This window comes from Podarcis pityusensis (genome assembly GCF_964106645.2).
Source record: "Podarcis pityusensis genome assembly, chromosome: 8".
Classification (NCBI taxonomy): Eukaryota; Metazoa; Chordata; class Lepidosauria; order Squamata; family Lacertidae; genus Podarcis; species Podarcis pityusensis.
Window position 1 is genome coordinate 62,588,625 of NC_138033.1, and position 26,030 is coordinate 62,614,654.

General features: G+C 46.9%; 2 protein-coding genes across 9 annotated transcripts in view; both read right to left on the minus strand.

Moving 5' to 3' along the window:
• ZNF362 (zinc finger protein 362) overlaps positions 1–4,889 on the minus strand; it is a 30,325-nt gene extending 25,436 nt beyond the window's left edge. The window contains exon 1 of one of the 8 annotated variants that reach the window (XM_081017171.1): positions 4,825–4,889. Coding sequence is in view for 2 of the 8 variants with exons in the window: in XM_081017172.1 (XP_080873298.1) it covers positions 4,528–4,679 (152 nt within the window). In the remaining 6 variants the exon portion in view is untranslated. Of the gene's footprint in view, positions 1–1,690; positions 2,972–2,994; positions 3,638–4,053; positions 4,302–4,527; positions 4,798–4,824 lie in introns of those variants that run through there. The other 7 variants (XM_081017172.1, XM_081017176.1, XM_081017179.1 and 4 more) reach the window with 7 other exon arrangements.
• A 13,608-nt stretch (positions 4,890–18,497) lies between these two features.
• Positions 18,498–25,396, minus strand: LRRC47 (leucine rich repeat containing 47). The gene is made up of 7 exons (XM_081017163.1): positions 24,674–25,396; positions 23,606–24,061; positions 22,887–23,003; positions 22,196–22,311; positions 21,113–21,215; positions 20,185–20,274; positions 18,498–19,690 (listed from the first exon to the last, which is right to left on the minus strand). Exons 1-7 carry the CDS (start codon positions 25,379–25,381, stop codon positions 19,454–19,456), a joined length of 1,827 nt encoding a protein of 608 aa, XP_080873289.1. The 5' UTR covers positions 25,382–25,396; the 3' UTR covers positions 18,498–19,453.
• Between the last annotated feature and the right edge of the window lie 634 nt (positions 25,397–26,030).

Genomic DNA, 26,030 nt, shown 5'->3' on the forward strand with positions numbered 1-26,030 from the left:
CTATACTAATTGGTAGTAAAACTTGAAAGCCTCATTATCATCTCAGCTATCTGCCAAAACCAGGAGGGTTCATCTGGCACTCCATCAGACACCAGAGCTTTGAGGGGGAAAAAGCCCAGAGCTAAGTTCTTCCCACTATTCCTGCTCCACTAAATATATGATCAGAGGGAGATCATGCGCTGATCCACCTTGTATGAGCAGCAAGGGAACCATGCAACTGTCACATGCAGCTTTAGAAACTCAAGATATAGTATCTAATTGCCAAAATGGACCTTAAACCTAGGTTACGGTCATCACAACAGAATGTCCAGGCACCATTTTTCTCCATTGATGTTTGCGGTTGTTGTTATAATTATTATTATTAATTTCATTTCTATATCGCTTTATATTTTAATGAACAGCTCTCAAAAACACCTTCAAATCAAACAATGCAGAGTAAAACAAATCCAAGCTTCAAGGAAAACATTCCAGATCCTTCTCTAAGTGACCTTTTGCTTTCCTCAGTCACCAACCTGCCCCCCCCCGAAGAGCTCTACATGGTCGCAAGTGGACCTGCGCCTGAGGCAAAACGCACCTGGCTAATTTCGAACACTGGTTGCTCCCCCCCCAACCAAGATCCCCAATGAGGTTCTGGTCAGCCAAGATGTGGGCGAAGGGCCCTAAACCATGACCACCACCCCTCCTCCAGAGGGTGAAATGGCTGCTAGCCACAACAGCTATCTTCATGGCTGGAGGCAGTAATGCTTCTGACTACCAGTTGCTGGAAGCCACAGGAGGGGAGAGTGCACTTGTGCATGGGACCTGCTTGTGGGTTTCTGCACCCGAGTGGCCACTGTTTGAAGTGGATGTTGGACTAGATGGGCCACTGGCCTGATCCACTGGAGCTCTCCTCATGTTCTTATGTTTAAATGAAAGGAACAAACGTCTCCGGCTGGCCCACATGCGCTCGGTCAACAACAACCGTCCTGTACAAGAATGATGCTGGAGCTGTTTCCTCAACTGGGAGCAAGAACCTCTTGCTCTCATGCGCAACTCAGTTGCCCTTTCCCACAAGCCTGTCTCCCGCGAGTTCGGTTTAATGGCCGTATTCGGCGTGGCAATGCGCTGCCGTTTACTCCATTTGCCCTCATTGACTGGCGGTTTTAGTTCACACCATAAACCGTCCTAAGCATCTCCCACCAGGAAGGGGAACGCACAAGAAGCATTTCCCTCAAAATAAGTTGCTTTGCCAAGGCCTCTCTGCTGGAGGAGGGGAACCAAGTGCCCTTTCCCACAGAATCTTCCAGCAAGAGGCAAGACAAAAGGCTCCACCGAAGCCTTGGTTGCTGGTCACTCTGTGGAGGGGAGGGGGTGTGTTTGGCCCCATGGACCATTTTTGTGAGGGAAAAGAGGATGGGTGGGGTGTGGAGGTTCTCCATGAGGGAGCCCATCTGGGTCAAGTTGGGAACAAGAGAAATAACAGCAAGCACACAGCATGCAAACCAAACATTTCTTGGCTTTTCTACCAGTGTTATACCGGTAAATGGTGGAAAAATTAAGCGTTGCACTGAACATCAGGTCCTTCATTCATTTCCCTACAAATATATCCACGACCAGGATTAGGCCCAATTTGTTCACGAACGCATTGTTTGATACATAAGGCCCTCATTCTTCCCGCACCCCAAAACCAGTTTTTCTAAGAACTACGAACCCAGGAATCTACTTCTGTGCTTCTGCATGAGTCACTGTTTGGGATGCGACTCCTCACTGGAAGCCTGAGGTGGTTACCAATGCAGAGATGCAACAGCCAGCCTCCTTTAGAGTGTTGGTGATTTTGGTTTCCAGTCTACACTGGGAATGATCCCCTCACACCAAATTATGAGACTTTGTAGAGTTGCCCATCCCCAGGAAGCAAGGCCTGAGTTGTAAATAATGCAGAGACACAACGAGCAACCTCCTCCCTGGAGATTCTCATTCTTAGCAGCACATTACCGGTTCTCCTGCAGTAGACACTTTGGGAATTACTGGGGTATTCTTTTGGCTTCTCCCCATAATCACATAACTTTAAGCATCAGGTCTGTATTTGTTCATGAATACGTGGTCTGAAACCACAGCTCCTAAACATGAAGGAGGGCCCAGTTCTCAGAGATGGAGCCCCCTTCCCCAAAACACAACAGTAACATGAATGATCAGCCAAATTAACACAGAACAGGAAATACCAAGCCAATTCCTCTTGGGGTAAGGAGTCCGGTATTATTGAGAAGAGCTCTGTATGATCCGAAAGCTTGCAAACTCATACACCAACATTAGTCGGCCTTGCTTGAGGAAGAGCCAAAACCACATCATCTCTATCACTGAGTCTTACCTGACCTTCTAAGTTCCTATTCTCTGCCACCGACAAAAGCAACCAATGTCTTAAGATGCCAAATGGATCAACTACATGCACACACCAGGGCTGTCTGAACCCCTCTCTCAGCAATGTCCAGCCCAGCTCAGCCCCAGGATGGCCCAAAAACTTGTGTCCACCTCTTCTAAGGCCTCTCTGCCGGCCCGCTTCAAGAACAGCCACCCAATCCAATCTAACCCAAGCCGGCATTTGGGGGGTGGGTGGGTCAAATTGTGGTATTTTGGGCAGAAAGTCTCCAAAAGGCAAACTGCAAAAATTATAACTGAACAAAAGGACGTGGAGTTATGCCTCACAGACCCATGCACAGTGCACCATTCCACTGGAGGAGCAATAAATAAAATTTTTAAAACCAGCACATTTCCCAACCACTGTCGCCACCTCCCCACTACCGTCCAAAAATAAATCCATGCTTGTCTTAGGACACATTGCTTCTTCTTTTTTAAGTCCAATGGCAAATGAGCTCACACAAGATTCGGCCACCAAACATCTTAAAATTTAAGTCTAGACCAAACACCACATATACGGGGAGACAAATGCACATGGAAACATGAAATATAAATATACGCACACACATATAAAAGCTTATGTTTCTCTGAAACTGTACAGACCTTTCTCTACCGAACTGCAAAAGTGGGGTAGGGGGGTGGGGAGAGAGAGACAGGATCTCCAACATTTTTTTTTAAGCTGCAGATTCCACACCAGGAGAAAATACCACATTCCAATTCTAACAGCTAATTTCCAAACTATTCCTCAGCAAACGTGGCATTTGCAAAAGCTGTTTTAAGAAAGGGAGCACAATACCCCATTAAAAGAAAAGGCATGTAGAAAAAAAAGAACCAACAAATTCAGTTACAACCGAACCCCCACTCCTTAAATATCCCAAAAGGGGGGAAAAGGAAAGAAAACTGTACAACTCCGAGTCACTTGGGAGAGAGGGGGTGTCCTTTTTCATGCAATATTTTCATAGCCAACTTTCGCATAAGTTAACTTCAGATCTAAAAAAAAATAAACAAACAGCCATTTCTTTCTCCCCCGTCTCCCCTTAAATAAAAGTGCAATCGACACGCAATTCACAGTGCAAGAAGCAAAAACAACAGTGCAACATCCCAGACTCACACACACAAAAGCAAAGCAAGATTACAACAACGCCAACCCCCCTCCCCAAAAAGCATAAAACCCCAGAACAAAGCAAAACACCCCTTTTCAGGTGCCCCCGGTTCCCCCCTGAGCTGCCTCTCCAACACTCTCAAGACAGTTTTATTATTATTATTATTAAAATTTGCAGACAAAAGGGGAAACAAAAATGGCAGCCTCGCTTATTTTTAAAACAGAAACGGGGACGCCATATTCTGCAGATCTGCAAAAAAGGGAGAAATCGGAAGCTTCGCCTGGACTCCGAGAGGGGAAGAAGAGAGGAGGAAAAAAAAAATTCAGGCAGCCGCAAAACTAGAAAGTCGGAGGGGGGGAAAACGGGAGGAAAAAAAAAATTAAGCTCCTTTTTGCCCTCGCCTTTATTTGCATTAAATCATTGTTGGCCGGAGGTCTTTTTGCACCAAAAGGGGTGTTTTGTTTTATTTATTTTTTTAACGTATTATTCTTAATAATCTTTCCCTCTTTTGAATAGCCCGGCTTTTATTTATTTAAAAAAAAAAAGACACTTCCTATACCAATACACATGCTCCGCTTGCAAATTGCAACCCAAGCCAGAGATCCGTCTGCAAAGGAAGAAAATGGGCACCCCCGTTTCGCTTCCTCTTCCTCGCCTCCTCCTCCTCCTCCTCCTCCATCTCCACCCGCCCAACCTTTAGTTACGTCGGGGGGGGGGCGCGGAATAAGGAGGAGGAGGAGACGACCGGGGAAAGTGGGGGGACACACACCGGGAAGACAGTGCCCCCCCCCGCACGATCTCCGGTGCAGACCTGCTGCAAATGCGCGCATCGAATTTGCAAACGCACCCTCTCCCCCCACCCAATTCTCCCCCCCCTTTGCAATCTTAGCCTGAAACTGACATGCATTTTGCAGAAAGCCAAAGAAGGAGAGAAAAAAAGCATGCGGCGTTGCTACTGAGCTGCAACATTTGCAATCTAGCCCCTTCTCTCCCCCCCCCCCACTCCACAAGTTTAACCCCACCACCCTCCAACCTCGCCAATCCTTGCTTGGAGCTGGCCTGGGAGAGCGCGTCCGCCTCTCTGCCCTTTCCTCCATAATAACAGAACACAGTAATCGGAAGAATACACACCTTCGATTGCAGAGGTTTTGGCAAACGTGGGGCGCTTTTAATGCAAATAGACATGAGGCGAGAGTATAGATATCTAGAGATAAAGACGGGTAATAATAGAGCCACTCAAGTCTTATCAGGAGGGGGGGCAAAAAGGAGGGTTTTTTTTCAACACTCCCCCCCCTCAAAAAAAAAAAAAAAAAAGAACAACACTCCCTACCAGGGCGATCTTGGGAAGTTCAGTCTCTATAGCTCGGGGTTTTTTTTTTCTTCCCTCCCCACCCCCCGCCGAGTGCTTATAAAGCTCAGTTCAAATCTTCCGGGTCGGCCAGGAGTTCACTTCTGGTTTTTGCAACAACCCAAGCCAGCCAGCCGGAGGGTTGCTTTCTATGAGGTCCGAGCGAGCAGCAGAAGGGTTTTTCCTCTTGCGACGGTTTCTTCCTTCCGCCTCCAAAAATAAAGCAAGTTTTCTTTAAAGAAGCATTTTTTAAAAAAAACACACAGAAAACCTCCCTATTCTTTTTGATCGTGTTATTTTCTTTTTCCCTTTTTCCTGCAATCTTTTTTTTCTTCCTTCATTGGTAGTTGTGTGCGAAAAGATTCACTTCTTGCGAGAGAGTTTCCAAAAGAGGCAGATCCAGGAGAGGCGAGGGAAATGGGGGAGGGAGTTTTGGAAAAGAAAACATTGGGGTGGGGTGCAGAGGGGGGTTTGGTGGGTGGCGGAGGGGGGGTGTCTTGTGGGTTTGGCTGGCTGCAGAATGTGCCCAGACATTGCTTGCTAGGCACAGAACAAGAGATGGGCTGGCTTACGAGCCTGTTCCCTCCACCCACTGATTTTTATTTTATTTAAAAAGCAGATTCCTGATCATCTCCCCCCCCCTCCTCCAAACACAACCCCCAGCCCCAAAGTTGCCTTAGGCAACTTTGAATTTCCAATATAAATTGATAGGCACCTCCCTCGCAGGGGGAAAATAAAAGAAAGGGTGTGCTGGTTAATTCAGGAAGGCCCGTGGCCCTGGAATCCCTGGGAGCAAGCACCACCGCAAAATCAGAAGCACAGAACTGTAGAGTTGAAAGGAGTCCCCAGGGATCATCTAGTCCAACCCGCTGCAAATGCAGGAATCACACCTTTGAGTAACCCCTGTCCCACAAACACATTTTTTAAAAATGTAGAATGTTTAATTGGCCTTACCAAAAAAAAAAAAAAACCAAACCAGAAATACAAAATATAAATTAACATATAACAAACACTTAAGAACATTTTAAAACAACCCAGCCTTCCCAAATAATTAAAAAAAATTCTACCAGATGTCAGCTGAGACTTAAGAATAAAATTGCCAGACTGTTAATTTTGGAAATAATACGGCCCCTCTTTCCCCCCCCCCCACGCTACGCCCTTGTTGGGAAGACCGATCCATAGAGAGGGAGCCACCACTAACAAGGCCCTTTTGTTAAAACTCCAGCTCCCATCAGCCTCAGCCAGCATGGCCAATGGACAAGGATGATAGGAGATTTAGTCCAAGACCTGGGGGACACCAAACTGGGATTATATACAATCTCCACCAGATGTATTTCACCTCTTCCTGCTTTGTATGGGTCATTTCAAAATGGCAACAAGTGTCAATGGCTTCTATGAGTGGGATCCTCTCACCTCTCTGGGTCCAGATGTGGAATTGGGTGGTGTGGGGGACACCCGATGAGGACTGGCCCATTTAATTATTAGGTGGTGGTGCAGTGGTTAGAGTGTTGGACTAGGACCTAGGAGATGAGGTTCAAATCCCTGCTCAGCAATGAAGTTCACCAGGTGACCCTGGGACAATCACTGCCTGTCAGCCTAACCTACTGCACAGGGTTGTTGAGTTCCTTGAGCTCCTTACAGGAAAGACAGGACATAAGCAAGCAAATAATAAGAGAGCTCAAAGAATGCCACCACCTTGAGCTGGCACCAAATTCATGCTCTACCTTCTCAGCAACCCTGCATTATCATCCCCATGTAGTCAACGAGACATCAATGTCTTGCGCAGGAGTAGTCATTGCGGTGCCTTGCAGATGTCATTGGGCTCCAGCTCACATCAGCCCCAGAGTTGACTAACCCTGGTTCTTACCTTAAGAGGCTTCCCTAATCAGTTTGGAGCTGGGCTGAGTTTTGAACCCAGGACTTCAGTTCTTAGCTGCTGCTGCTACCTCACCGAGGAAGACTGCTGTTTCATTTGCCCCACACGCAGATGTGGAAGAGAGCACATCCCAGAAGCCTCTCTGGGGCAAACTCAGCCTTTTTGCCCTCCCAGTTGAGACAGAGACACTCAGCACGTGCTTCTGCTCTGCCAGATGTGCTGCCCGTAATTACGCACTCTATTTGTGCTGATAAATTTCCATATGACTACAGTAATGCACCATAAATTAATCCCAGGACAGGGAGTGAGAGAGAGTGACCAGACAAGCTTTACAAGCTCATCCCAGAGACCTCTGCCAAAAGAACAAGAAGGGAGCAGGCTGGGGATGGGTGGTATCTCTCCGCCTGTCTCTCACCTAGGCTCGGAGTCAGACCAGTTGCAGGCGACAGCAGCCTCGCTGGATAGATCATTGGCTTTGTACCAATCAGCTCATTCTCCATAATGGAGAAACCCATATTCAAGTTTGAAAACAATGTCTATCTCACTGTAGTCTCCAGCTTATTACAGCTTCAGCTCACTCTAGCAGCAACCTCAGGTGATAAAGCAACAATAGGGCTGCTGCTAAAATGGACCTCCCTGAGAAACAAGAGGGAATGATCCACACACACAAACAGCCCAATGAGCACTGGGCGTTCTCAGTACCCATAGAGTGCTAGCTGTCAGCTGGAAAAGGAAAATAATCGGAAGGCAGGACGGAACGGTATCCGGGAAATGGGCATGGCCAGCCGGCCGGCTGGCTCCCTGGAGTGTTATTGTCAGGAGGTGAAAATATACTGCAGCAATTCATCATGCCTTGGGGCACATCCACATCACATATTTATAGCAGCACCATGGCATTTTAACCAGTTGTGGCTTCCCTCAAAGAATTCTAGGAGCTGTAGTTTTGTTAAGGGTGCTGAGAGTTGCTGGGAGAAATCTCATGTCCCTCCGAGAGCTACAATTCTCAGAGAAATTTAATTAGGGTTGCCATATTTCAATAAGTAAGAACCAGGACACCCCAAAAATTGTGTCCGGGTGGGAATTCTAGCTCTGTGAGGTGAATAAGGGTTTCCCCACAACTCTCAATAAATCCCCTTGACTGTTAAAGTGGTATAAGAGTGTTTCAAATGAACGATGCAGATGTGGCCAGTTTTCTCTTCCCTTTGTCCTTCATTTGGTTTTGGAAAAGCTTTGTGCCAACATTTTGCTGAAAGCTTTTTCCTACTTAGCTGGGTGCTTTGTTCCTCATTTCCCCTCTGCAATAGTCTGGCTTGTGCCGAGTCAAAAGTCAGGAGGATAGCTGTTCTTTGGATTTTGGATTGACTCTCTCTGTATGTGATCGTCCCATAACCTGGTAGCAGCCGTTCAAAGGCAGCTGGGCAAGTTCTAGCTCAGCATTGGAAAAGAGCTACTAATTTAATACTGGATACCTGTTTTAGTTGGAATGAGTCCTCATGGAAAACTGTCAAAGCAATTTAAAGTTCTTTTCTTTTTTTTTTAACCCACAAAGGTCAAAGATGTTTTTGAGAAAACATGGCCTGTGTTTGTTCAATACACTAGAAAGGACAATGCAACCATGAAACCACCAGCAGCTCATGGTAGCCTCTCAAACCATCTATTCAGATGAGAAAAACAATCTTCTCCAACCATTTAACACCCCAACATGTAGACTATATTACTATTGACTCTATATGCGTGTAATCTGAACGCATGGAGGGAGGGGGTGGGCCTTAGGGAAGCAATCTTACATGCATTTGTTTTTGTTATAAGATATTTATTAAAGTTTCAAAAATAAAAAAGAGTTACAATAGTAATAATAAGAAAGAATAAAAAAAGGAAGAAGAAAATACAAAATACAAAAAATACAAAAAAGTAAAAACAATTAAAAACAAATCAATCTTTCCATATCTTATCTTTCACTCACTTGTTTCCCTGACCTCCTCACACCTCCCTTTTTTTGTATTCCAGTTCAGTAAGTTAATTCAGCAAATCCTTTCCCTCTTTGTTTTTATCTTAGACCTTTGTCTTAATATATAATAATTGTATATTCTCATCTGTTAACAGTCCATTTTTACATACTCCTTGTAGCATTACTACTAAAAACCCCTTAGCTTCATTCCAACATCATCCTAACATTCATTAATTTTACAGTATTTCTGTAGATAGTCTTTAAATTTCTTCCAATCTTCTTCCACCGACTCTTCTCCCTGGTCTCGGATTCTGCCAGTCATTTCCGCCAGTTCCATATAGTCCATCACCTTCATCTGCCATTCTTCCAGGGTGGGTAGATCTTGTGTCTTCCAGTACTTTGCAATAAGAATTCTTGCTGCTGTTGTGGCATACATAAAAAAAGTTCTATCCTTCTTTGGCACCAATTGGCCGACTATGCCCAGGAGAAAGGCCTCTGGTTTCTTCAGGAAGGTATATTTAAATACCTTTTTCATTTCATTATAGATCATCTCCCAGAAAGCCTTAATCTTTGGGCATGTCCACCAAAGGTGAAAGAATGTGCCCTCAGTTTCTTTACATTTCCAACATTTATTATCGGGCAAATGATAAATTTTTGCAAGCTTGACTGGTGTCATGTACCACCTGTATATCATTTTCATAATATTCTCTCTTAAGGCATTACATGCCGTGAACTTCATACCTGTGGTCCATAACTGTTCCCAGTCAGCCATCATAATGTTATGTCCAACATCTTGTGCCCATTTAATCATAACAGATTTCACTGTTTCATCCTGAGTATTCCATTTCAACAGCAAGTTATACATTCTTGACAAATTCTTAGTTTTGGGATCTAACAGTTCTGTTTCCAATTTTGATTTTTCCACCTGGAAGCCAATTTTCTTGTCCAGATTGTATGCCTCCATTATCTGATAATAATGAAGCCAATCTCGCACTTTATTTTTTAGTTTTTCAAAGCTCTGCAATTTCAATTTATCTCCCTCTTGTTCCAGAATTTCCCAATATTTCGGCCATTTGGCCTCCATATTGAGCTTTTTCAAAGCCTTCGCTTCCATCGGTGACAGCCATCTTGGAGTTTTATTTTCAAGTAGATCCTTATATCTTGTCCAGACATTAAACAATGCTTTCCTGACAATATGGTTTTTAAATGCTTTATGTGCTTTGACCTTGTCATACCACAAATATGCATGCCACCCAAATACATTGTTAAAACCTTCTAAGTCCAAAATGTCTGTGTTTTCAAGAAGCAGCCATTCTCTCAGCCAACAAAATGCGGCTGATTCATAGTAAAGTTTAAGGTCTGGCAGGGCAAATCCACCTCTTTCTTTTGCATCCGTTAGTATTTTGAATTTTATTCTGGGCTTCTTGCCCTGCCAGACAAATCTGGAAATGTCTCTCTGCCACTTCTTGAAACAGTCCATTTTGTCCACAATTTTCAGTGTTTGAAACAAAAACAACATTCTTGGCAATACATTCATCTTTATCGCAGCGATACGGCCTAGCAGTGAAAGCTTCAAATTTGACCATATTTCTAAACCTTTTTTCACTTCAGTCCAACATTTTTCATAGTTATCCTTAAATAAATTCACATTTTTAGCAGTCATGTTAACCCCCAAATATTTCACTTTCTTAACCAGTGTTAATCCTGTCTCCTTCTGAAACCTCTCTCTCTCAATTGCTGTTAATTTTTTCTCTAAAACCTTAGTTTTTAACTTATTCAACTTAAATCCTGCAACCTGACCAAATTCTTGAATCAGTCCTATAACTCTTTTAGTACTAGATTCTGGCTCCTGTAATGTCAATACTAAGTCATCTGCAAATGCTTTCAATTTATACTGTTTAGCTCCGACTTGTATACCCTTAACCAATTGGTCCCTTCTAATCATATTTAAAAGTACCTCTAGGACCGATATAAAAAGCAATGGGGAAATTGGGCAACCTTGTCGTGTCCCTTTCTCTATCTTAAATTCCTCCGTCACCACATTGTTAACAATTAGTTTAGCCTTTTGTTCAGAATATATTGCACTTATACCGTTTTCAAAACCTTGACCAACCCCCATCAATCTTACATGCATTTGTTCACTTTGCAACGATTATGAAAAAAACAAAAACTATTTTACTATTTATATATCTATAAAAGAATGACACAATGGCAATCTGCGTTGTACAAAGCAGTGGACAGTACATTGCAAGGGGATTTCTCATTCCTGCACATGAAAATAGGCACCTGCGCATGAGAGACAGGGTGAACATAAGACCACCAGAAGAGCTTGCTGGATCAGGCCAGGGGCCCATCTAGTCCAGCCTCCTGTTCTCACAGTGGCTGACCGGATGCGTCCTGTGGGTGTGAGTTCCATAGTTTAACAATGTACCCTCTTTAGAGATGTAAATGTTTAGGGAGGCAGCTGAACCTTGATGTATGGGACCAGCTCTCACAGAGAGCATTCTAACAAGGGATGGACAAAAAGGCCCAAACGAGGACCATGACCGGCCAGGGACAAGGGCTCCCAAAATAGGGACAGCGTGTAGGGTTGTGAAAGGTGTGGAATAATAATAGGCAAACAAGTCAGCTGTATTCTGCACACACATGCTGCGTACCTTAAAACCACAAGAGGGAGCCAAAGCATAAGAAAATAAATCTGGGGAATATTAGTCTGTAAGTAGATTTGTAAGATCACATCTTTGTTTTGTGTGGGCTGGTGTGCCTCTCTCTGTGTGTGTTCCCTACGTGCACATCTTTCTGAAGGTTTGGGAGGAAAATTCAGCTGGTTTGAAGCCCCTCCCAACGCTGCAAGGGTGGCAGTGACGATGGGGGAGCTCTGCATTTCCCTTTGCCTAAAGGAACACCGCAGAGGGGCCTGGCTGATGTCACTAGGCAGGGAATTCCAAAGTGTAATACAGGCTTCCTCAAACCCTGCCTTCCAGATGTTTTTGGCCTACAACTCCCATGATCCCTAGCTAACAGGACCAGTGGTCAGGGATGATGGGAACTGTAGTCTCAAAATATCTGGAGGGCCGAGTTTGAGGAAGCCTGGTGTAATGCCTGAGTCCTGAGGGCCAGCTAGAGAAGTCTGGAGGGCCGCATTCAGCCTGTGTCCCTAAGTTTCTCCACTTCTGTTCAAGAGGGTGTTCCCCTCCCCCCCACACAACCCCACTTTGGTTTCAAGAGAGACCCGACAAACAACAATTGTCCTGCCTTCTCATCAAAATACAACTCAGCTGCAGGGCAAATTTATTTATTTATTCATTTGGAGAGGGTTTTTTGTGTGTGGTAAATCTGCTCTTTAGCTCCACCCCCAAAAGTTCCCATACAATAGATTAGAAACAAGACTGTCCCTGCTCACAGTCTAAAGGACACAACAGAAAAGGAAAGAAGGAAGGAGGGGAGCAGAGGAAAAGCGAAGCAAACGGGGGCACCAATTCTTAAAGTTGGTTTCTTAGAATGGCCAGTGGTTATGGAAAGAGTTCGAGGACAACAGGAGCCCAGTGGAGATGATCTTAGTGGCTTTCTATGAGGTACTGTGGCCCTGCAGCTAAAAAGAGATCTCCGTTTGTAGAGAAAAAGCTGCCTCTATTCCCTACCACGGAAATGTACCTGTTTGGAAAGCTGCAGATGGCTGAGTCTCCAGGAACTTTGCACAACACAAGAGTCTGCTGGATCAGACCAATGGCCCAACAGATCCAGCAGCCTGCTCTGACAGTGGCACCCAGATACCCCAATGGGAAGCCCGGAAGCAGGACCCAAATGCAAGAGCCCTCTCCCCTCCTGTGGTCTGCAGAAACTAGTATTCAGAGGCATGGCTGCTTCCGACCGTAGAGGCAGAGCAGAGCCATCATGGCTAGTAGCCATCAACAGCCTTTTTCTCCTCCAGGAATTTGTACAATCCTCTTTTAAAGCCATCCAAGGAGGTGGCCATCCTTGCCTCTTGTGGGAGGGAGTTCCACGGCTTAACTGCGCACTGTGTGGAAAATTACTTTCTTTTCTCTGCCCTGAATCGTCTGCCATCATTCAGTTTATAAGAACGTAAGCCGCGGATCAGACTGATGGCCCATTTACCTCAGCCTCCTCTTCTCACAATGGCAGACCAAATATCCCCACCAAGCAGGACCTAAGCACAAGAGCAACTCTCTCCTCCATGACACAGTATTAACAGACCCTCCAAGTGTCCCTGTCCCCCCCCCCGAATTTACAGAAGTCACCCTGATTTCTAATTTGATCCCGGAATGTCCTCCTTTTCCTTCGGACGTCTCTATTTTCATCAGAGAAATGCTGGAGAGTATGGAATCGAGGCAAGGAGATAAGTAACTATACAACCTTTAGTAGACATCCAAAGTTAGCCCTGTAGAGGGAGGATTTTTTTTAATGTTTAATGTTTTTATGTATATTGGAAGCTGCCCAGAGTGGCTGGGGCAACCCAGTCCGGTAGGCGGGGTACGAATAATAAAATTAGTATTAGTAGGGAATAGGATGCCCCTGTTTTCATTGCAGAAATGTATGTACTAATGTATGTACTAATGTACATACTAATAGTACATACTAATGTATGTACTACAGTATGTACTACTATGTAGTATGTACTACATAGTACATACTAATGTGCTCCCCAGAAAAAGGTAAAAATTGGGGCACATTAACCAGGATCTGCTGAAACATTGCTTCTGCCTCCTTCCCTGACTGTTTCCTCCAGAGGTGCAGCTGAAGAGATTGGGAATGGAAAAGAAAGAGGCAGGTGTGTGTGTGTGTGTGTGTGTGTGTGTGTGTGTGTGTAAACGCTCCTGCCTTCAACCAGCTTCCAAAAAGGAGCAAATTCTGTGTGTTTCTGATAGGAGGGCCCCAGCCCTGCCAAAATAAACAGGAGGGGAGCGCTTGGCCGCCGTCCAAGAGTAGCAAGGGGCCCTCCGAGCTGCCGAGCCTCGGATGCCGTGCGGGCAGAGCGCGAGAGGAGTCCTCTGGGCAAAGCTTTGAAAACCGGCCCAGGAATGTGCCTGCCACAGGGCTCCCACAGCACAGCTGCGCGACGTGTTTAGATAGCATCCTTCTTCGCGCCACTGGAATGTCGGGGCAGGGAGCTGGCAGGGTGGGTCGCTGCCCTCTGCGAGGGGAGCACAGAGCTCCCCCCACCAAAAGCACAGAAAGCCTTATTTTGAAAGCTGGATGCAAACTTTTGAGTTACACTGGATTCTGCAGGCAGAGATGTAAAACATAGGGAGTTGCCTTATCCTGATCTGGCCCTGGAGTGTTCAACCTGACAGATTTAGGCTAGAAACCTTTTCTGGTCTCTGATACTATTTTAACTGGAGCTGCCATAAATTCCACATAGGTCCTTCTGCACTTCACTGTTTCCTGGGTTTTTCGAACCACCTCTTTAGAGACATAGGTTCACCTTTGTGCAGCAGATCCTGACTTTTAAACGTGAGTTGCTGTCTGTATCACCTTTGGTCACAGAATCTTAGGTGGAAGGGGTCCCCAAGGGTCATCCAGACCAACCCCCTGAAATGCAAAAATCACAGCTAAAGAATCCCTGACAGGTAGCCATCCTAACTTTAAAAACCTCCAACAAAGGAGAGTCCACCACCTTCTCAGGTAGTCCATTCTACTGTCAAACTGCTCTTACTGTCAGACAGTTCTTCCTAATGTTTTGGGGTTATTTTATAATATTGTTTTATAAAATCCTTAAATAGTAGATTTTTAAAAAGCCAGCCCCACCCATACAGGGCTAAAAGCTCTCTCTCTCTCTCTCTGACTCTCCCTCTCCCCCCCCCCCCCCAAGATATTATTTCCAAGGGAAATCCCTCTGTTCGTTCTACAAATTGATGTCAACAATCGAATCGATAATCAATCACTGTTCAGCTGAGCATGGTCAGCAGGCGCAAAGAGTTGTTTGGAAAAAAAGTTACAGCCAGTCAATGGAAGGAGACGACTTACAGTATGTTACAGTGTAAATTCTGTCATTCAGGGCTTTCAAACATTTCACAGACACCATAACTTCCTGAAATCCTCACAACGACCCTGAAAGGTAGGTCACTGTTATTCCCATACTGTACATGTAGAGTGGGAAACTGAAGCTGAGAGGAAGTGACATGTGTTGCCAGCAGAGGCAAATTTCGAACGAGGGGGTTATCCATACACATCTCAGTCTACACAATGCTAAAATAAAGAGAAACCTAACCAAACAACAACCCCAAAACTCGTCCAGCTGCATTTGAAGCAGTGAGGGTGTGAGGCAACAGAACAGGACTTCTGGAGCAAACTGAGTGAGAGAAAAAGTTTAAGCACGCCTCCAAAGTCAGTTTGCTGCTTGGAGGCCAAGTCTGGTCTGGGGGATCAAGGTGGAGAACAGTGCCTCTCCCCAGCTTCAGTCCCCCTGGTAGATGATTTTGATGGAGGTGTCTGCCTCTGCTTCCTGCTTGACGCGGCAGCTCAGCGTTGAGAAGAGACAGTGGTTCACTTCTTCCAGCCAGTCCAAGATGCGCTGCTCTGTCTCGGGGTCAAGCTGAGGAGGCCTCTCCCGAGAAGAGAGACTGTCCGGCTCTTCTTCTGCCTCCGACGCCCGATCTCTCCGAGGCTCTTGTGGGCCGTGGGCCGTGTGGGGCGGCCCGGTTCCTCTGCGCCCGAGGCCTTCCCCAAGCAGAAGCAGCTGCCCTCCCCACACATAGGGTGCAGAGTGCCGCCCACTGGGCAACGGAGGCAAGAGGAGGCTCTGAGAGAGAGCGCCATGTCCGGGGACCCTTCTCACGTGATGGGAAGGAGCAGAAGAACCATTCCGTGCTCCTGGACTCAGTCTGGCGGGCCTGTTGCTGTGGCTTTTCCTTTGCTCTGCCCAGGCCTGGAAGGGCAGCGGTGGCTGTCGAGAAGGCCCTGATGCCAGCAGCCCGCGGGCAAGGGGGGCACGCAGGCCCCGCCGTGACCCAGAGGCCAAAGACCTCCCTGCGAGGGAGGCCGAGAGGCGATGGTCTCCTCCTCCTCGTGGCTTTGCCATCCACCTCCTGGCGCCTCTTCTCTCACCTTCTCTTTCGTTACAGAGCCTTGGAAAGGGAGAGAACGAACTCCACAAAAAGGCTCGCCCCGTCGTCCAGCTACGGTTTCTCTTTTTCTCTCCGGATCACCCCAAGTGGGAAGATGTATCCCCTGGAAGTCCCAAGCTCCAATAAACTGAGGAGGTGGACTTTCCCCGGCAATGCACACACTCCGCAGGACCTCGTCGAGTTACAGGACTCTTGTGTGGTCTACGGCTGAAAAACGACACTGGCAACTGACAAGGCTGAGTCTTTCATTATGCAGAGATCGGCTGCATGGTTTTCTCGGTAACAAAAGTCCCTGTTCGCTCCAGGGAGGAGGAGGAAAATGCCTTGTTGCCAGCAGATCACACTTGAGTATTCCAGCAACAAGGACGGCAACATGTACAGGACGGTCACCCTCCAAATTTGGCTGCCCGATTTGCGTACATCAAGTAGGAAAAATAAACAACAAACCAAGCTAGCGCAAGGTAAATGGCTGGATTAGGTGGGGCAATCAGATTCTTATTTTAATGATGTGGAAGTCTGCCCTGGTCAGACTTCACCTGGAGTCCTGTGTCCAGTTCTGGGCACCACAGTTTAAGGATATTGACAAGCTAAATGTGTGCAGCTGTGGGTTGACCAAGGTCATAAAGGTGTCTAGAAACCAAGCCTTATGAGGAATGCTTGAGGGAGTTGGGTATGTTTAGCCCGGAAAATACTGAGAGGTGATGTGAAAACCATCTTCAAATATCTGAAGGGCTGCCCCATGGTAGCTTGTTTCCTGCTGCTTCAGAGGGGATGGCCCAAACCAATGGGTTGAAATGACAAGAGATTCCCACAGAACCTTAGGGAGAACATTTTGCCAGTAAAAAGTGCTCTAAGGTGGAACGGATGACTTTGGCAGGTGGTGGACTCTTCTTCATTGGAGGTTCCTAAGCTGAGGGTGGATGGCCATTTGTCAGGGATTCTTTAGCTATGATTCCTGCATGGCAGGGAGTAGGACTTGATGCCCATTGGGGTCCCTTGCACCCCTAGTTGTAGATTCAGGGATCTCTAATATTCTTAAGGAAAAACTCCAAAACAATCCTATTAAGCCTGCCCTTATTTAGAGATCCTGAACCTTTGACTCTTGAATGTTATTGACCATAGGATTTCAAGAGGCAGGGGGCGGTGGTGGAGGGAAGAGAGACCACACAAGATCCCGTATACACATGCACCAGGGTGGGCTGGCTTCAGGAGAGGCTGGAAACTGCTCTCTGTTAATATTAAGCTAATTTCTTTCCTCTCCCCCCTGACCCTCAAGGGGCCCGTGAAAAATCTTTTGAAGGTCCTCTGGAAATCTCACTTACATAAACATTTGCTGGGAATGCGTTAAATGCTCTAGTTTAATGGGCCTCTCATTCTCCCACCCACCCCAACACAAATCCTGGTTTTATTTTTAAATGGATCAAATTGCCATTCTGATGCCCTCCCTCAAACTACCAGCTATGCAGAAATCATGACCTTAAGAATAGCCGAACGTCTTAAGAGAGTGATGGGGAGCCTATGTCCATCCACAAAACTTTGTTGAACTTCACTGAACCCCGCTGGGGTTAATGGTAGTTAAGGGTTTCCCATCAGTCTTGAAAATATGGGCGCACCCTCCATTGCTAAACCAATTTCTGATTACAGCACAGTCCTTCAGCTTAATTTGGAGCCGAGTTTGTCTCAACCCAGCGTAAGAAAGCTTGACACAGGGTCCAATGTGGAACGCCACACTTTTTTCTCTGGCTCTTGGGTCTCTCCCTAGAGCCGCACCTGTACAGGCTCTGCTTTGCACCCTCTGTGAGCGTTTTTGCCTTGCTGAAATGCCCTTAAATTCTGGGGATGATGATTAATTACATTTGCACCTCATCTTTTTCTCCAAGGAGCTCAAGGTGGCTTACATAGTTCTCCCCATACTCTCCTCACAACCACCCTGTGAGGCAGGTAGGGCTGAGTGCAAATGGCTGGCCCAAGATCACCCAGCGAGCTTCACGTCTGAGTGGGGATTTTAACCGCGGTCTTCCAGGCCCTAGTCTGATATTCTAACCACTGGCTCAAAGCTTCTCACTTGCCTGGAGGATAAAGAGGGGCATAGAAAAAAGCTTATTGTGCAAAGTCATGCCTGTTGCCCCACCCACTTTTGACCGTGGCCCTGACCACCGCTAGCAATGTGGCCCCCAGAAGGTTGCTTGAATAAGAATGTGGCCCTCAAGAGCGAGAAAGATTTATGGCCCCAAAGTAGCACAGACAGGCACTCCTTCCGGCAGAGCTCAGGTTACTCTCCTGAGGTTGTGGAATCTCCTTCCTTGGAGGTTTTTAAGCAGAGGTTGGATGGCCACCTGACATGGATTCTTTAGCTGAGATGCCTGCATTGCAGGGGGGTGGACTAGATGACCCCTGGGGTCCCTTCCAACTCTACAATTCTACTAAGGCAGCCAGCCCAGAAGGAAGGTTTAAGGGGGCTGGGTCAGAAATTATCAGCCACTGCTGCCTCTATCCCCACTCTTATTATGAATCTGAATTAAGAGGATGGCATCCCCTCCCCCAATGAAAAGGTGCACAACTCAGCTGGATTACAAATCCATGATAAACACGCTAGGAGGGGCAGCATAAGCAGAACTAGCGCTGCAGAGTGGGTATGCAATATTACTGTGAAAACTGTTATGGTGTGACATGAAAAAAAATCTGATCAGGCCCTTTGGAGGAAAAGTTCAGCATAAACTGAAATAATGAATGGAAGTTCGCACACTTGTCATTTTCTCCTTTATTTGTACTCTTCCCCCCCCCCCGCATCACTGGCTGTTACATTTCCCAGTTCGTCCATGCAATCAATGAGGGCTAGAAACTTGGACCACGATACAGGCCTTTTAGGCACGACCAGAGGGGTGGTGTACATGGTCCTGCGTCATTACCGACTTTTTGTTGCCCCTGTGGAGAGCAGCTCGTGGCTCTTCCCAATGGCAAACCATTGATTTTGAAAGAAGCGTCAGTTTCAAAAACCGAGTTTTCTACGTGGCACGAGGGAGGAAGGGTGGGGTAGATGCTCCCCAAGACACACAAGTCTGCATGCCTGTTTGTATGGCTTCATGGTACTCTGCTGGCAAGAGCTAAAGAAAAGCCAGTGTGGCATAAACTGAGAAAAACAGTTTGGGTGTCAGTGCAACCTCTCACATACTCTGCAAGACACCTGAGTGTCATGGGGAGAAGACGACTCCAGAGAGCAGCAGCAGCAGCAGCAACCACACCACCCAGGTCAAGGTTACAAAGCAGGCTTCAGAGTCTGAAGCAATAGCAGGCCAGATTTGTATTGCTAGAAAGCACAACACCTGATTAAGAGTGGTGGCAGCAGGTGAGGGTGTGTGTGTCTCTCACCCACAAAGCTTCCTACCTGGCCCCAATGCCCAGTTATGCAGAGATTATAGAGTACCATTATGCCACGTGGATATTAGTGTGTCTCATTAAAATAAATATGATCCCGCACCTTTATTCAAGAGATCCTTGTGGATCCCTGGCTTGGGTAGAAGGTCTTCGAGTCTCTCTCGAGACCACAAAAACCCTGCTTTTAGCTGTCAACCAAGCCCTCTCCAAAGCACAGCATTGGATTTCTGGCTGACGAGTTAAAGAAACGATAAAATCCTGCAAGGGGAGGCTGTTCACAAATGCTGTCTAGCGTGCCCCACAACAGGGAAAGGAAACCAAAGGCGCTTAATGAATCACCGTCATGAGGGACGAGACCATACTGAGATCAGTTTTTGATGGATAAAGGACTTTTAAGTTCCCATCCTTGTCCACGACCCGAACCTGTTCCAAAACGAGAGGGAGGGTCTTGGAAATGCCTTCAAGCCTTGAATTCTCATGCCCGGCAGTGTCGTTTGATTCGTGATCTGAATCCAGGTCTTCGCCTGTATTCTCTGAAGTGGATCTGTTCAGCTCCGCCATTTTCTGTGGTGAAGGAATGAAGATTGCAACATATAGAGAGTTACTCAAGAGATATGGCAGTGTTTTCCCCAGCTGAGAACCTAAGGTTTCCCTTCAGTTATTATGGGACTGGAGGCCCAGGTGACAACATGACGCTGCTATGAATCCAGAATGCAGCATTTTAGGGTAAAGGCGGGCAGAAGATGCTAAAATGGAAAGTGGAGGGATATGAGAAGGCAGACTTCAAAACACAAGGAGGTGTGTGTGTGTGTGTGTGTGTCCTGCATGATGGACAACTAGGTACAGGTCCTGCGTGCAAGAGCTACATATGTAAAGGCCACAGATCTGATGGATGGCGGCTGAAGAGAACCACAAAGAGGTGATGTTATTTTGCACACTGGGTTTGCTTTTAAACCATGAATCCCGTAAGTGCCTCCAATAGATAAATCAGGACCCTGAAAGTGAGAAGTGTGGATGCAAAATGAGGAGGAGAGGGCAGAAGCAGAGTGACTCCTTACTAGAATGAGGGTGTCCATCACATCCTTGCACGTCTGCAAGCTTGTGGCACTTGTCACTTCCAGAAGCACATCAGAGGTGGTTTTCCCAAGCTTAAAAAGAAGGAGAAAGGGAAATGCCAGATGGAACTGAGCTATGAAATAAAGCATTATGGAGTATCCTTTTAGGTCAGTAACATTCATAGACACACAGTCAAAATAATTACAGGCGCCAATTCTCTCTCTTTTGGTGGTTACTAACACCCCTCCCTGGCAAATGTAGGTAAAAGTGATTTTTTGAAAGGCATGCTGTAGATTGAGAACCTTCTTGAAATTCAGCTTGGGGGGGAGGGAATACTTTGTGAGAAAACAACTTTTGCAGCGTTAAGCCTGTGTTAATCCCCAAATTACAGAAAAGGCCATTTTATGGAGGGTAAGGTTGCCACTGGCTACCAGCCACACTGACTACGCTCTCCTTCCACTGTCAAGAGGCAGGATGCCTCTGAATACCAGGTGCTGGGAATTGCAGCACTTAAGTCCTGCTTGTGGGCTTCCCAGAGGCTTCCGGCTGGCCAATGTGAGAAAAGGATGCTGCTGGACTAGATAAACCACTGGCCTGATTCTGTAGGCGTCTTCTTAGGTTCATAAAAGCACACACCACTGTAACATGGGAACCTAATTCTTTTTAGGGTGGAACAGTGTCTGGAAGCAGATCTGCATTTGAAATTCCAGGGGTGTGATTGGCAGTGGAGAAGCAGTAGGTGGGAGCGCCTGACCACCACTTTTCCTCTTGCAACAGCCCCTGCTCCTTCCCTCCGTGGCACAACAAGCACTTCACCCAAAACCTCAACTGGCAAGTATGAAGAGGGGGGAAGCAAACCCATCCCACTTCCCCAATTTATGTAGATCACAGAACAGACTTTTTCCTAGAATAAAGTCACAGCATGTGTACCTTTGTCTTCTCGCTGTTTGTGATTGGCGGGAAAGAAATCACAGCACCTTCGTTGTCAATCAGGCAGGGGTAATTCTCTTTCCCATCCAGTAACTGGAGGTACCTGGTCAAGGGTGGAATAAGAAAATGGAGGCTACTTAGGGTATGGGGAGAGGAAGTGCAAATACACATGTGAGGTTTAAAAATAAGAATAGCTTCTGACTCAATATATTCCTTTTTTAAAAAACAACAACCACAGCTCTGTGAAGACACAGACAAGAAACCTCTGAAGATCAGTTGCTGGGAATTGCAAGTGGGGAGAGTGTCATGGCATTCTACTCAATATTGATCCATAGCAGAACTCTGACGTATAGTTAGCAAAGAAAAAACTTAAACATGTTGCAGGATTAAAAAATAGACCAGAGGCAATTAATATTTCATCCAGCAGAGCTTTACTGCTACTGAAGGCAAATGAGTATAATGGTCACAAATCCAAAACATTCAGGACTGGCACTGTCCATAAGAAATCCAGTTGCAGCCTAGTAACACTATAGCATACTATGTACAGAACACCACACCAGAAGGAAAAGAGACAGAAAGAGAAAACAGAACCAGCTTAAGCCAGCTGTACTCATCTTCTCTTAAGGTATAAGCCAAACATCATGAACCTTCTGCTTGTTTCTTTCACACAGAGAAGCTTCCAGAACACTCTTGAATTAATTAGAATAGGAAAGATCTCTACACATCAGATCAATACTTTCTGTAGTAAGAAATGCAAAATGAGAGTGCCGCTTACTGGCTTCTCAAAGGAATTTGGCTGGATGCTGTGAGAACAGGATGCTGGACCAGATGAGATTTTGGGAGCCCTTTCAGCTATAGCATGGGACATTAGTGATTTTAAAAAAATAAAGAATGAAAAGAAAGGACTTTTCGGGGAGCCTTCTTGGGCCTTCCAAAGACACAGACCTCCTGCTCCAGCTCCAAACCATCCTGATTGTCCTGAGGGCGCTTTCTGCTTCCCTTCCCCATGGACCCTTCCTGGCTTTTGCCTGCCCTCTGTGCAAGATTTCAAGGGCTGTGCTCTGCTTTAAGGTGCAGACTCACCTGTGCAGTCCGGATATATTCTGCCTCCTCTTCTGCTTCCGCTGTTCCTCGGCCTCCGACTGCAGCTGACGGAGGAGGTCCTTGGCCTTGATTTCCTTCCTGCCCAAGGGGATGATCTGCAACATGAATGCAAGGCCAGAAGTGTCTTGGAGTCAGTTTCTGTTATTATTATTATTAATGATTTATATCCCACCTTTTCCCCAGACTGGGACTCAATGCACCTTACAGGTAATAATACAAAAACACAGATTAAAAACATAGTCATTAAATGCTAAAAGAACTACAACAGTATAAAAGCAGGTCTATTAAAATACAGACAGTAAAAAGAGCACAGCACTATTTAAAAGTTATTTCGTTAAAAAATACACTCAGTTCCCAAACAGTTGGAATAAGAAAGTCTTCAATAGCTGGTGGAAGGATGCCAAGGAGGGAGCCAGTTTAGCTACTCTTGGATGAGAGTTCCAAACCCTGGGAGCAGCCACTAAGAAGGCACTCTCCCATGCCCCAATAAGCCTGCTTGTAAGGGTGGCAGGACTGAGAGAACATCTCCCCTGAAGATCTCAGAGGCTGGGCAGGTTTGTCTTTCAGATAACCATCATGCACAACAGCACCAGAGCACCAGCTGCCTGCTGCTGTCCCTTTGTGGGGTATCATTCTGAAAGGCTTTCTAATCTTGGTGTTGTCAGCCTACCTTCAATTCATCTGGTGGCCGAACATCGTAGAGAAGAGGACCTTTCACAAGCTGCAGGTCATGTGTGGCGATGGTAGCTGCTGTTCGCTTCTCGCAGATGTCCTCGTGGAGTTTGGTCTGAAGTGTAAGATGTGTCATTAAAATAAGGCTGTGCTGAAGAGTCACAACAACAGGCTTAACTTTAAGGAGTGTGCTAACAACAACAACAACAACAACAATTTTATCATCTGTACTCTGCCCATCTGACTGGGTTGCCCCAGCCACTCTAGACGGCTTCTAACATATATAAAAGCAAATAGAACATTACACATTAAAAAGCTTTCCTAGATAGGGCTGCCTTCAGGTGTCTTCTAAAGGTTATATAGTTACTCAACTCCTTGACATCTGATGGGAGGGCATTCCAGAGTGTAACAATCTGGCCCTTTCTCCTCTACCACACTGAGGGCAGGCAAGGACCTCCAGGATCTACTTCCTCCTGATCAGGGGAGCCACACATCCTTAACTGTCCCGTGCTAGTGGAAGGCAAAGTTACCACCAGCATGCCTGGGCTTGGAGATGCCCCTTTTGCTCAAAGTAGGGCTGCCCCCCATTTCAATTCCGAGGGGGAGGTTTATCTTTACTTGGGGAAACCTAATCTACAACTAACTGAATCAAAGGACATCCCCCCTCTGAAACTGGGCCATGCCCAGAACCAAGTGGTATCGTCTTTCGAACCTTACCTGAACCGAAAGAAACCTCTTCAAAGCATTGCCGGGCTTGAAGTTCATGCCTTTCACTACACAGCACACAATATAGGGGCGGACGTCTTTGACAGCAGGGCTGGCTTTCACAACCAATGGAGCTGGATTCTCAGAGATGTGGAGAACTTTCACCAGCAGCTTCTGGGTTTCTTCCACCTCATCCTCTGCATCACTGCCTTTTTTCTTGTTTTTATCTCTCTTTTTCTTCCTCATCTCCTCCTTCTCAGCACCATCCTGCTTGCCTTTTCCTTTGCCGCCCCCTCGACCCCCGACACGCAAATATTCCAGGATAGATTTTGTTTGGCAACCATTTACCATCTTCTCAAGCCGTTTGTCTTTGAGGGCATTTCCTTTTAAATTGACTTCCTTCAGCTTAGGGCAGTCAGCCAACTCCACAGGGATTTCCGATAATTTGTTGTTGGAAACATCCAAAGTCTGGGGAGGGGGGAAGTATATTAAGTGGTTGTCTTCTACTTCAGACACTGGAAGAGTTATCTCAAGTTCTGTCTACTCTGATGGACAGCAATGAAAAACATTTTGCCTATCAATAAAAAATCCCAAGCCAATGTGAGTACAGAAGCTGCCATCCCAAATCAGACCATTGGTCCATCAAGCTCAGCACTGTCTACACTGACTGCCAGCAGCTCTCTGGTTTCAGACCTGAGACCTTTTGCGTGCAAAGTAGATTATCTGCCAGTGACCCCATTCCCTGCTCTGGTCATTTGCTGTTCCGTATATTGCAGCAACCTGAGCGGTATTCAAGCATTCATAATAGGGCTCCACACCCATTCCTGACAACCTCTAGATTTTTATGTGTGAATGGCAGCAGCAAAACAAGCAGTGCTCTGGGATGGACAATTTTCATCATCAACATCTCAGGAAACATTGATGTATTGAACAGCCACCATTCTTCATGCATGCTGAATTATGTCTTGCATTATTACTGCATATTAAGAGTTGCTTTTGCTTTATTTGCTTTCCATCATTATTCCTATAGTTTAATAATCTCATTACAAAAGCAGAAACTGGGAAGCACAGGGCTTTTACCTTGAGGCAGGCCAGGCGGGAGATGTTGGGGCTCAGCTCCTCCAGCTCGTTGCCCGCCGCCTCCAGGGTGCCCAGCAGGGCTAAAGGGGCGGCGCGGCGGGAGTCACCTCCGTCGTCGGTGGGAAGCAGCCCCCCGGGTAGGGAGCGCAGGCGGTTCCCCCCCAGGAGCAGCTCCTGGAGGGCCGGTGCGGAGCGAGCCAGGCCGGGCCCCATTTCGCGAAGGCGGTTGCGGCGGAGGTTGAGGAGGCGTAGCTCAGGCAGGGCGGCAGGGGAGCCCTTCTTGGCCGCCGCCGCCGCCGCCACCACCACCTGGGGTTCCCCGGTTCCGCCGAGCTCCGCCGGCAGCTCCTCCAGGCCGTTGCCGGAGAGGTCGAGGGTGCGCAGCGTGGCCGGCAAGAGGCGCCCGGCCTGGGTCAGCCCCGACGGGCCCAGCGCGCAGCCGGGAAGCGCCAGCGTCTGCAGCCCCGTCAGGAGCCCCAGGACCGGCCCCGGCTCACGCAGCGCCGCGCAGCCGCCCCCGCGCACCTCCAGCGACCGCAGCGCCGCCCCCAGGGAGCCCAGAGCCCGCGGGAAGCGGCCCCCGGCGGCCTGCACACGCCGCTCCAGGGCGGCGCCCGACTCCAGGCTCAGCTCCCGCCGGCCGGACTCTGTCACCTCCGGCCAGTCCTCGTCTTCCCCTCCCGCCACTGCTACCGCCGCCGCCGCCATATTTCTCTCGGCTGGGCACAGCCGCTTCCGCTTCCGGCGTCAACAGCACTTCCGGTCCAAGACGCGCTTCCGTTTCCTGTGCCGTCAATAGCGGAAAAAATGGGAAATGGCGAGATGTCCTTATAGTCTTATGAAGTGGGCGCAGAAAAGCAGGCGGACGTGTGTGTGGCGAATATGGGTGATATCCTTAAAAAATATTTGATGGTAATTTTAAATTTATTTCCTGCCCTTCCGAAGGCCCCAGAGCGTTACGTTTTCAAATGTAGAATTTAGAAGTAAAAATATTACATGAAAAGCATATAGATATGCGACATCCAGTTGCCGCTTCCGTTTCTCATTTGCAGGGTAATAAAATGAAGGGGCCGCTCTAGCCCAATATCCAACTTCCATGGTATCTTTATGGTTGTCAGCATCGGTTGCCCCTCACCGGATGTAAATCGCCCTATACTAAAAACTCTATGGCTGTCAATTAAACGGAAACGGTGCGCCTAAAAGGGTAGCTGGCAATCACATCGGGCTTCCCGCTTTTCCTTTTATGTTTGATTGGAATTAACCGAGGAGCTGATTTGCAATTGCCATAACAATCAATTTAAATCAACCCTGTTTGTTATTAAAGTTCAATATTTGGGGGGGGGGGGGGGACAATATC

Excerpts from the sequence above, each read along its gene's own strand:
- LRRC47 (XM_081017163.1), bottom strand. The coding sequence starts at position 25,381 with ATGGCGGCGGCGGCGGTAGCAGTGGCGGGAGGGGAAGACGAGGACTGG. Across the intron at positions 22,312-22,886 it reads GGCCACCAGATGAATTGAAG|ATCATCCCCTTGGGCAGGAA; the intron begins GTAGGCTGACAA and ends TTCATGTTGCAG. Across the intron at positions 21,216-22,195 it reads AATATATCCGGACTGCACAG|GTACCTCCAGTTACTGGATG; the intron begins GTGAGTCTGCAC and ends ACCCTTGACCAG.